Source organism: Gnatocerus cornutus, chromosome 6 (genome assembly GCF_029298725.1).
Source record: "Gnatocerus cornutus isolate USDA-ARS CGAHR chromosome 6, icGnaCorn1.1, whole genome shotgun sequence".
Lineage (NCBI taxonomy): Eukaryota > Metazoa > Arthropoda > Insecta > Coleoptera > Tenebrionidae > Gnatocerus > Gnatocerus cornutus.
Genome location: NC_142238.1, coordinates 18275503 through 18288212, shown reverse-complemented (window position 1 = coordinate 18288212; position 12710 = coordinate 18275503). Strand labels below are relative to the sequence as shown.

The 12710-nt window shown below is 38.7% G+C and overlaps 1 protein-coding gene across 2 annotated transcripts in view; it reads right to left on the bottom strand.

Annotated features, from left to right (window-relative positions):
* The window catches only part of Sema2a (Semaphorin 2a), a 259723-nt gene that overhangs the window by 16661 nt on the left and 230352 nt on the right, over positions 1-12710 (bottom strand). For both annotated transcript variants that reach the window (XM_088038686.1, XM_088038685.1), the window contains 2 exons: positions 12640-12691; positions 735-797 (listed from right to left, as the gene is read on the bottom strand). In XM_088038686.1, the coding sequence (XP_087894812.1) occupies positions 735-797; positions 12640-12691 (115 nt within the window). The remainder of the gene's footprint in view (positions 1-734; positions 798-12639; positions 12692-12710) is intronic.

Sequence of the window (12710 nt, the reverse complement as noted above, 5' to 3'; positions counted from 1 at the left end):
CATTTCGCTTTTGAATGTAGTTTCCGCGATGAACCGGGGACGAGTAAGTGAATATACGGTAGAGAGCGAGAGATACCTGATAAGCGGTCCTGCTACAGGAAGAGGGGTAAATAGTCCCTCGTCAACAACGAGACGCGTCGTCCCTTGAAAGTGAATGTGTCGTGGTAACGTGCGTTATGCCGTTTCTGTCGCCGATCGCATCTCATTGACAGTGATGGTTTTCGATCAGCAAATACGAGGCTTTTAATAAAGAGCTGTGCGAATTTTCCGCGATATTTATCAACCGAGACAAGATCGATACGCGGGTGACTACAGATGGGGCCCAGAACTTTGGGTATCGCCGGCGATTGGATAAAAAAATTCCGGAATTAATTGCGGCGAAAGTCGTCGGGAGCGCTCCACTCGTTCGATTACATATTCATGAAAAATAAGAGATAAACATTTCAGAAATTCAGATCCGTTAAATCCCGTCCGAGAGGAAGACGTGTGGATATGTCAGAGTATCTTGCAGGTCCCGTCATAATTTAAAATGCAATTTCTTAGAGGGAACGTGACGCATAAAAGTAGGGAATTTGTTGCCGTTCCCGTGTAGTCGTGTAAATAGTTTCGCATGCAGCACAGACTCTGTGTACACGGCGTGTTATACACGAAATAACAAGAGTTTAAGAAATGCCGCCGGTGAAAATCTCGCTGAAATACACTTGTAAAAGATGTTAAACATTGATTGTACATACCTCCGATTTGCCTTTGGATACACAGCTGGCGACGTTCGTTGGTTCGAGGTTCAACGCGTCTCTCTGAAAAGAAAAAAAAACTTTAAAAACAACTCTTGACTTTGAAAAGCGACAAAATCACAAAAGTGTCAATCTGAAGAAAATTATAAAGTTTTCTAGAAAAAGTTGATCTGTCTAGAGCTAAATAAAGAATCAATAGTTGAAAAGATCTGCGTGAAATAATTCACGCTGAATTTTCCTGGGAGAAATAAACAATTCCCTTAAGCGCCCGCTTCTTTCTAATTGATCGTCGTAAAAAACTATTTACAAACATTCTTATCTCGTGGATTCCGGTAATTCCTCGCGAAGAAACAATATTCCCAAGTTCACGTAACGAGGCTTGTCAAATCGTTCCATAAATTAGTTCGGCTGCCTTTGCCTTGCCACCAAACCGTGCTCTCGCAAATAAATTTTCAAAGGTTAAAACAGGCGGGATTGTTATTGGTGCAATTCCAACCCGGAGCAATCGGCAATTGTAAGCGAATGACAGCAAACGTACGTAAATTCAACGTGTCTCAAACTAATTAAAGTAGTTAATTCCGTTTCCGGAACAAATGACGCCCATTATTCGTCTCCTCTTGGTCCACAGAGGCGGCGGAAACGAGACGGTCCCGGAGGAGCTAGCGTTTACCATTAACGTTTTCCACCGAGTTTTTCCAAAAACACGAGAAAATGCAACGAGGTTGTTCGTTACAATCAGGACTTTGCAAAGGATAATTGATCTTGTCGTTGTCATTTTAGTTGGAGTTGGAAGTTCGGGTGGATAGAGGTAGACGGCGCTAATCGCTCGAAAGTGGACTGAAATTTCATGTCGCGTCTCCGCCGAAGATTAAAGAGCAGTTCTTTAATTGTTTTAATTTATGTTAAGTGCTTTGCTAAGCCGGGCAAAGTGATTTTTTATACATCAAAAATGTCATCTGGAAATATTTTACAAAGCTTCAAATTGGACTGTTAGTTTTTTCTCACCGCAAATTTGAGGGCCTATTAAATTTGCGGAATTTGTTGATTTTGATTGCTGCTCGCTGACTGCACGTAGTCAAAATTGCTATTGGCCTCCCGTCGAGTTATTGGTCTATAAATTTTCGAGTTCCATTTTCTCTGTTTATGCGTTATTACAATATTTCCAGGTACAATTAGCTTAAATTTATAGCCAATTAAAATTTAATTCGAACAATGAAAGGTGCTGTATTCGGAATAACACAATAGCAATTGGCTTGGCGAAATCGAGTCTGCATATAAAATAGCATGAAACTGGTGTCGTGTAATCACTTGAAACTATTCGCGTGGAATGAGAATGTGGAAATTGTGGACAAAACGAAATTGGACCGGCTGCAAAAGAAGAAATATTTTTTTACGTTGGAAAAGTTGTAATTGTGCCTGAAGATATTCTGTAAAGGAATGAAGATGGCTCCTTGTAGACATTATTTGTTTTAAACTTTGCTTAACCATCTTTTACACGGAGGGGAGCGGCGTCATTTGAAATTGTAAAGTTGGGGTCGTTACGAGGGGTTTCTCCTTAAGAGCGATTTATATCATTTATGATCAAGTACTTTCACTGATGAAGTTGGATATTTTAATCATGTCAAAAGTAGAACACGTTTCTGCACATGCTGATGCAGCAACTCGTCATTACGAATTCCCCTATAGAAATCTCATAAAAGTCGAAATGCATTTATGAAAAGAGCCCATTATTCCATAAAACTTTATAACCTTCTACTTTGGCGAGAAAAAGTCTATTTAAAAATACAGTCAAGTCGAGCGCGGCTCTTGTATATTTTTATTGGTCGTAAAGAAAGGGTTGGGGCGGAGTTTGAAATTTGAAATTTGTCTAAGAAGGTCCCCATCGTGCCTCCGGTAATTTCTTTAAATGACTGCACAAGCCGGTAACTGTTCCCTTTAATTAAAAATTTCCCCCCCACAACGTTAACTAGAAGAGCTCCGAGGTTGGAGATAAATAGGGGATGTTTCTAGTGCCCACTCGTACCAACGAACTAAATATTTATCCACCATTTGTTTGTATACAGGGTGAACTCGTCGATTGTACTATTCAATCAAGTGGTCAAGCCAAGTTAAGCAAAGGATACTGTTTTGTGTTGACGTTACGGGTCAGAGGTTTCAAATGTTTATCCTTCTGGGCCAATTTACATTCAGCTTTGCTGGATTTGCAGATTTGCGAAATTAATTTTGTGGAATTGTTTGCTGTTAACTGAGCGGTTTTCTTTGGGCGGTGTTTCGGCGATATTCAATAAATTCATCAGTTACAAGCTTCAGGCAACATGAATCACATGTTATTGTTACATGCCCACATTGGAAATGGAAATCTGACCGCTCGAGGCTTTTTCATTGTTTATACGCTAATTATCACAGTGAATCGCACAAATTTAGCGAGAAATTCGCTAATCGCTATAGCAAATTGCGGTGTGAAGTCGATTAAACAAACATTTTTCTGTTTTTTAGCCCGCAATGGCACGCGCTGCAACGATTTATTACTCGCGAAAATGCAGTTCTATTTCTGATTCTAGAATTGCTGTAATCATTTCGGGATAATAACCCAAAATACACGATATTGTATATGCAAGTTTGATTAAGCTATTAGACGTTAATCACAACAGCCGATTATATTGATTCGTACACCGACTTTTCCATCTAAACATGGAAAGCTCTTAATCCGGAGAAAAATAACAATGTTCTGACACTATTATTACGATTACGGTATTTTTGTCGACTCTATTTCGAATTGTTGAGCTCGGACAATGGTCAAAATGTGCATAATCAAAAGCAAATATGCATGTATTTTGCATATAACTCATCAGTAATGAATTTTTGACTCGGCAACTCCTATTTTTAACTGCTTTTAACTTTTCAAAAGCCCTCGAGTAGAATTATATATGCAATTTTAGCTGCATTGTGCAGCGTGACAAATGTGCGTATGCAAAGCACACAAGGAAAGCGGATGAGTCAGCGTAAATGATTAGCAATAAAACGTTTACCTTAACAAATAGTATCATTTTTTACAAGTTTAAGTACGTGTCTCAGCGTCGACCGAAGAAGAGGGTCGCACACAGCTACTGTAATTTGTTTTTCGGTTTGATTTTCCAGAGGGAAAGAAATTCTTTTCCATTACGGTTGATATACATCACGCGCTCCCGTGCATTATTTAGTAACCGGCACAAACTTTCACCCCAAAAGTGCGAAACATTGCTGTAATGGCCCTTGCTACACACAAATTTCGTACAAGTTTTACAATTACCGCCAAACTTTTGTAGTTAGTGTTAAGCAAATGCTATATTAACCGGCCAAGAAACAAGCCCGTTTCAACCGATGAGCTTTTAAACTTTCCGACACTAATTTTTCTCCGGGAACACCTAAATCGATTGATGGAGGTTTTTAATTGCGGCACGGGAAAATTTCTTCTCGTGGAAAATTTAAGTAACTAGACGACAATAATTAAACAGAAAAACTTTGTATCCTGTTTAGTTCTTTTTCCTGGAAATTATTCGCAGCGCTCCCAGCCATGTAGAAATTACTCAGACAATGTATTTGCTCGGTCATCTAAAGCTTTTATGATGTGTACAGACTGTTCGGCAACAGTTCTGGTTATTGTAATGCTTGTCGATTCCCTCGTGTCTCTAGTTTCATTAAGCTCCTGTAAGGTATCTCAAAAAGGAATCCAATATTAAGCTTATAATATGAATGCTTAGTTATTATTGCTCTGGGCAACGTGCTCGGTTCAACTCTTAAATATTTGAAATGGGGTGCACGGGGCTCTTTTATTGTTATTAGGAAAATATTTACAGGGCAAAAACGGAACATTTTTCGGTTATTACATCACACAGATAAATGCACCGACATTTGAGAAAATTAGAACAAAATTTTTAGCTCGGAGCGAGCATGAAAAAATGGGAATCAGAGTTGGAAATTGGAGGATTATAGCTAGTGGCTATTATGTTTATTGGAACCTTCCAGGTTTTCCAAAAATGAAAAAATATTATTAATAGTCCCTAAAGGAAATCTTAAAATCGCTTTGCTAACATCGATGTACTTTTCTCATGAATAAGTTGAAGGTTTCGCCAAGCAGTCTTTAATTAACTTTAATTGCGCAGTAATGATTTTGTGGGTCGGTAAAAGAAGGAATGGTCCCTAAAACCCCGCATGAAAACTTTATTATATTCGGCTGAAAGTGGAATTATTATTCATACAATCCGTAAATAATTCGGGCTATATCAATTTCGAGTGAACTGCCTCGGCATTTCGGTTATTAGATCGTCGTTACCTGCGTGAAGAGCCCGAAATGAACGCTATTCCCGTTTTTATTGACACTGTAACATCCCATCTTTATTAGTCCCCATCACAATAAACATGAAATACAAACCCAATTTTTAAAACGTTATCAACTGTTGAAATGCCAGGTTGTATGTTTTTGACCAATATCGCCGCCATAATAGGAATTTATCGATATTAAAACTGCAATCGTTGGAAAAAACGATCTGTAACGACCGGCGTGTATGCAAATTCGTGAAAATTGCATACGATGGGAAAACGCGGATTTTTGTAAAAATCCCGGGTTTTCAACCGGTCAAATTACTGTTTAAAAAAGTTAACAGGAGCACGATTCCAAGGAGTCAAACATTGCGAATCACGTCTCCACCTCAATGATTAGAACGAAGTAAGGGAATTCAAACGTTGGAGTGATTTCGAATTCTGGCAGTGTTCGAGTTCGAAACTGATTTCCAAAACAAACTGAATGGTCGAGGAGTCAAATTGAAACTAAAACTACTTTGGAAATTTTTGCATTAGAAAGGCATTAATTCCGGGACCCTCGTTAAAATCGCTACCGGAGCGAAAGAAAACGGCCGGAATTAAGGATCTCCGAGTTATTAATGCCAACGGAATAAAACACTATGCCTTGAACACTTGAAGCAAGAATACCTGCAATTTCAATTTAAACTGTGATTATTGTTGACATAGACGTATTCCGGGTATTACGTTTTCTATTTGTACACTGTTTCTTTGAAGTCGGTTAGCTCGTAATATGAATCGTGTTTGCTTATATCTAAGACGTTCGGGTAAAATTAAAATTCGGAGGCACACGTTCATACTTAGCAAAGGAATAAGATATTAGATAACATTGAATTCCGGCAGGAGCTGCAGGACTTTAATTCGCCGGAAACGAGCTGACAGCCAACTTGCAAACAACACAACAAGAACAAGGTGAAAAATGCTGATTAGCATCCACAAAAAATGATATTTTTAACGTGAATTTACTTTCCCGCAAACTATCGGCAATCTTTTTCCAATTTGGGTCGTTTTGTGCGGCGGGGAAGCCGAATAATTGTTAACGTAACGGTTAAGATAACTGTGAAATCGAATTCAGCAGGAGATTCGGACTGAAAAAGAAATAATAATTTTCAATGGGAGCACATAATGCCGTAATTTGTGCGAAGATTTCTTCACAAAAAGGTTCCGAACAACTGGTGAAAACCAATGTTGATGAGTAAGCGAGCAGAGACGGGTCGAGAAAATCGGATAGATAAAGTGTCAATATTTGCTGAAAACAAGATCCGATGGAAGCAGGATGCTTAAAAGCTTCGTAGCGAAGGTGAAAGTACAGGATTACAACGTTTTAAACGAAATTCTCGCCCAAAATACAAGGTGAGTGAATGATTTTCCGCTTAAAAAGCTTTCAGAGTCTCGTGCGAATGTTATTAAATACTCTTTCCACAAAATTAAGAGGTATTTGCAATCTCCTCTTTAATAATATACAAGAACGGATTTCGTATAGAATGAGGATAACGAAGGATTAGTTGATGGAATTTACTTGCCGACGAGAGTATAATGTTTCATGTGGTCGATTGGGGGAAAAACCGGAACGACTTTATGTTGACATTTGTATTTTCATCTGTGTAACCGTTGAGTCTGAAAATCAATACACAAAAAGATATTAGCGGTAATGAATGTCTATGATCTCCCCCCGGAACCCGGAGGCGGCCTCTTCGTCGGGGCGTCTCTATAAATGTCCCTTCAGCAAATACAAGCAAAACGTCGGAGTGCCTTCGTAATCAGTCAATGCCCAAACATTGACATTGGCCCGTCTCTCCACAAAGAATGAGGGCTGTTTCTCGATATTCAATTTAATAACTCCACTTCGACTTAGAAATCTTCAAAGTAAACAGAGGGTCGACCCAAATGGGAAGGATTTAGGATCTGTAATTAACTGATAACAAAAAAGTTTCGCCGAAAATAACCTCTCAAGTGTTTTCCAATTACGAAAGCTCTCCATCTATTGACGGAGTCATTCGTTCGGAAAACGTTTGCGTTTAAATAAATCGGTAATGAAATGCCAATTGGGTGTGCGACTTTCGCTGTTATTTACGTCCATTTTACGTTGTGGCCGATCACCATGCTCAGGACACCGTTAAGTTCCTCCACTGTGGATAAAATCACACTAGATTAGCCAATAAAAGCGCAGCAAACAATGACCGCGTAAACTCCTGCTGTTTGCTTGCGTGCCGCTAGGAGGAAGCGATTCTAGCGCCTCTGGCGGCGTGATTGATGAGGCCTGACACGTGTTAACTGCCTCATCCTTGTACTCCTTATTGGCACATTTCTCAAAAAGGGACTCAAAACAAATCGATAAAAATGCCAATATCGTGATAACACTGACAAAACCAATGTTTCACAATCAAGCTTGGAGGTTGATTTAGTTTTACTGCTCGAGTATTACATCCAAAATGGAAATTGTCTTATCTGCAAAATTGGTGGATGCGCCGGGGAAGTAATATAAAAAGCGAGTTCGAAATTAATTCAATGCGCGCTTAGACAAGCAGAGTCGGATTTCTTCAATTCCTGCTGTAATTTCGTGTAATAACTTCAGGTTTTACGTTAAAAATAAAACAGTTTTTCTTTGCGTGCTGAAATTAGCAATTACCAAATTCCACTATTTTCTCTGACGGCACAAAAACTCGGACACTGCTGTGGTCTTTTTTGCGTATAATTTTCATCCCGCTGTGCATTTAATAGTTTTCCCGCTTCGTGAATAGTTTTTCCCGAAAATCCTCATTAGCGTCCTTGATTAACCATCTCTCTGTTCTCTTTTTCCGGCACATATCCGGCTCCCAAATTAAAAATTAACTCACATAAACAGCGTTGATAAAATACCAAAGCGAAAATAGCACTCATAAAGAATCTGGATATTGGAGTCGGTGGCTTTTATTTTTACCGGCCATTAATTAAACCGGGCTAACGGTGGAGCGATCATAGGTGGCGGCGACAACGGCCGTTGCGATATAAAAGTGAGATTTATGGACGAGTCGTTTAAACGGCAGGTTCAGATTAGAGCCGAGGAGAAACCGGACCGCTGCGGATGACGGTTCAATTGCTCGTTCTCGTTAAGAATTTTATTAAACAATGGCCGGCTGTAAATTATTGTGGAATAAATTGCGAGCAGTCGGCAAAAACGAGGGGGGTAGTTATTGATGTGAAATGCTCGTTTTCTCTGATTGGGGGCTGCGTTTTGAGAGTTTCCTTTTTCGTGACCGAGGTGGCCGGACTTTAGGACTAATCATATTTCGCGTGCCGAACACGACTGATTTGTGTAAGGGGGCTGATACCGCCGCTACGCCCTGATTATGATGGAATTGGACGAGCTCATAATGGGAGATGATCGTAAATTTGTTAGCGGGCTTATAGGTTGGGCAATGGGCAGGGAGTCGAATCTTATCCTGGCGCATCCACCATTTTCCCAATCGCGAGAATGGGGAAAAAAGTGGCGTCGTTCTTTACAACTTACAAACTGTAACAATTACCACTTATACTGAAAGCCTTTTTCTTGTTGTTTAGCACTCGGAACACCAATCTCGTACAAATGTCTACAATATTTTGGCATGAAAAATATCCCTAACCTACATTCTGTTGAAGCAGAATGTGGTCTTATTTTACAAAAAAATCCGTGTTCTGAAAACCATTAGGGTTGTAACATTTGGCAACAATTTTGTAAACCGATCACACGAATATCTGAGCATAAATTCCAACCGTTACTAAAGACATTTTGGCCGAGTTTCCCGAGTGCCCCGTGATAAATATGCAAGTTTTGACAGTCTCCACTATTTTAAAAAAGGCCGCCTTCGTCCCTCTGTCGGGATAGCGTTATTGGATTTGCTCAGCGTCCATTTTGCATGTGAATTATAGTCGGTGAGTGGTAAATGTGTTCAATAAAGGCAGTCTATGAGCACACATTCATTGTCATCTTATCACGGTGCAAATGCGTCCGACGGTCATGTGAAACCGCACCAGTAAAGCCTTATCGAAACCACGAACCCATTCACACAAATCGGCCGAATGTAATCAACTGTACATGACAAATGTAGCGCATTAAACAGGACCATTCAGGAGAACTTTGCTGGAGTCAACGTCGGAGTTTGCCGCCGTCCTGGTTATTGTATTTTTTTTAATTGCCCATTTGATCATCAGTTAACGGTTGCAAGGATAAGTGACCTGGAAATCGCGATAATCGATTGCACTGAATTGTTTTGGCTGATGGAAATTGCACCCAAATAAATATTACGTAATTGTTGATTGGCCCAGAATTGAAGCCATATTTCTTACCACCCGGACAATGGAAAAGGAATTCCAATTATAAGTTGAATTGTGCTAGAAGTAAATGCGCGGAAGGAATAGGTGGGCTTTATAGATTACGGTTATCATAGATACAATGAGTTTCAATCGAAAGTTTACGATTTATTTGAATTATTAATTAACCAAGTTTCAATTCGCCCGATTATTACCACTTAAATTAGGAAATTAATGAATTCTCAATCAAAAAGGACGACAACTAGCCGCGGTGCTTAAGAAAACGCCAAGACAAAGGCTGCTATTAAATGAGAATACGAATGATAGCGAAATCCTTCCCTCATTGAAGTCACTTGGCAGACAAAACAGTCTTATTAGATTTTCATTCATGAATTAATTAAATTCCAAACATACTAAAGACCAATGGCACTAAATAACATCTTGTCAAAAATAAGTCGTTTTGGTGAATTAGGAAATTATCACCACTCGACAGTGTTACGAATTTAAATCATCAAAAAAGATCAATACTGCTCTGACGAGTGTTTGCCAATGGTTAAATAGCCATTAAAAACAACTCAACGGCATTTATCGCCCGTAACAATTCACATTAACGAATCAATTTAAGATACGAGGGCTAGAAGTGTTTTTTTGTTGCCTGCATAGATAACACATTTTTTAAATTCCTGTTTTATTGTGAATTCATTGTTTTAACAAATTCAAGTTGTGTTTTCTGTCTTCATTAAAAGTTATAGATATTAATTAACCAACCCACAGCAACTATTTTAAGGTCAGATAAAAATGAAAATAAAAATGACAGCATGAAAGTTTTCTTCGGGTCAGATTTTTGCCAGTAGGGTCATTATTTATTAATAATTATTTATTATTTGTGTGTTATGAATTATTTGCATTAAATTAATACCGTCAAAGACTAAATCGAAGTGAATAACCTACCAATTTAATTGGAGCTTCACCCAGCGCGTAATTAGACTGATTCATTTTGTGATCAAACATATTATGTAACATTAAAATAGTAGTTATTAATACAAAATTACGTGAGGATGTAATGATGATGTGTACTAGTGATTGATTAGATTTTCATCAGGTTAACAATTTTGTGTAAAAAATCACATCGATCATTCAGATAAAATAAATTGATCGTTCTATACATTTTTTATTAGTTAAATGTATTACAGTTCTAGAAATATCGCAAATAATCAATAACACTAAATAAATCAAATTACTTTCAGCACACGAGTGTATAAACAACAGTTTAGTTTATTTGGTTTCGTGTGTTCAGATTCACTAATTCATCAAGTCGAATGATTTGCCCCCCTTTTGAAATGATCGTCTCTGTTTGGTTTTGACAATTTAATTGCACTTGTGTGGTATATGGACGGGCCCAGTGTGGAAACAACCATGGAATATTTATTAAGTGGTCCCTATTTCAGTTTGTTTTATTTGCTCGTGACTAGCCCAGCAACGATACTGTAATTATAGAGCAGTACATTCACGCACACTACGAGGCTAAGATTAATTGTTTTATAAGTGCACCTTGCTAATTCCATCTGCATTTCGTATCAATCAAGTAGAACGAACCGAAATCAAAACACCATTTACCCCCTTCGTACCTAACCCGTCATTTTCACCGTTAAATAAATCCCAAAGTGGCAAAACATCGCCCATCAAAAAAACAATAGTTTCAATCTTAACGGAATGCGTTTTAGATTGGCTGTAGGTTCCCAAAGGATCCTCTGATGTGATGTGGGATCGACGTGACGCAGGATCGAGAATTAATAACTAGATCTGGGAATTGGTTAAAACTTTCGCAACCGTTTCGTAATCGGGCCGAAAATTTTATCGCAGCGATAAACACGTGTATTGCACGAATAAATAGGATTTTATTTGACGAAGCTCCGACTCGGAGGGGCCTCAACCCCTCGATAGAAAACCGATATCAAAAAATGCTTACATGAAAACTATTTTAACTGGTATTGGATTTTGAGTTAAAGGCTGGGGGTCGTATGTCTCGTGAGAAATGAAAACGCGCCAGGAACTTATCATTGGAAAATAGAAAAATGCCCCTAACTGGGAACTCGGAGCGAAGGTCACCCATGATTGATTCTTCCATCGCATACATTTTAAATGAGACTTTATGGATTATTTGAAGGGGAAACAGTCGTGCACGTTTCGTGGTTGACGCGAATTGTAGGATCGTTGGCGGGGGCGTTTTCGAATTTACACGAGGGACGCTGATTTCTCAGGTTTCAAGTTTTATTGCTGGGAAAACGAAATAAAACCGCAGGGTTATGATATTTCATAGGGTGGGATGGTCAGTTCCGGAGTTTATTTCAATATTTGTACAGTTTGTTTACTTTTCAACTACACTAAAATTGATTATGTAAATTGAAACTACATAATTGGATTAGTTAAGAAACGGCGCCTCCACCATTTTTATCTCAGAGCAAAAGCTCGCTGGTAAAAAGCTCTGCCTTATCTACTTCCAAGAAACACAATAAACTGTGATCATCCACAGTAATCCTGCGATGTGCGCCCTTCGAAAAATATTTTTAGAGCTCATAAAAACCGTAAAATAAAATTTCAGTCGGGAGTTCTTTAACGGCTTGGCATATTCGTTTCGATTCCGGAAGCTCGTTTAGAAATCAAATTTCCACCGGAATTCTATGTTTGTAGTAATTACTCCATTTTACGTTGAAAAGCAATAGAGTCCGTTGACAACAGCCGTAAACGTAACATTTCCGACCACAATGCAGCAAATTGGTTTCACAAGTTATTTATCTAGTTTAATAATACTGATAATGCCTACTAAATAATTAAACCGCTTGATTAACGTTGTAATAACATCGAATCCCTCGGGTTTCAAGAAAGTATCTTTTAAATTATTCGTAATCCAATTACCACAACAAGGGCGATGCAACTGTCCGTTTAGAAGGATTCCAATCCTGAAAACAACTGCAAAATTTTCACGGAAAAAATTTATTTCCTCGTAAAAGAGAAACCCTCCTCTAATTTTAACTTATAAATAGACGTACGTATGTGGGGGTAAAAGTGACACTGCATCACATAATTCATAATCAAGGGGCGCATATAATCCCGAGGGCAACGACGTAGGAACCAGTTTCCACGTCGCTAAGGTAGTAAACTGGTACGTTCATCATGCATTATGATGCGTGATATAACTTGTAGTTTCCAGTTAGCGCGTAAGACCTAATATTTCGGTAATCTCAGCTTATAGAACGCGATGTAATAACCCAGAAATGGCCACGTAAAAATTTCTTACCTCGCAGCTGGATTGGTTGATGTTGCTCAGGTTTAGCCTGTAGACACGATCCCTAAAATAGAAAAAAAATG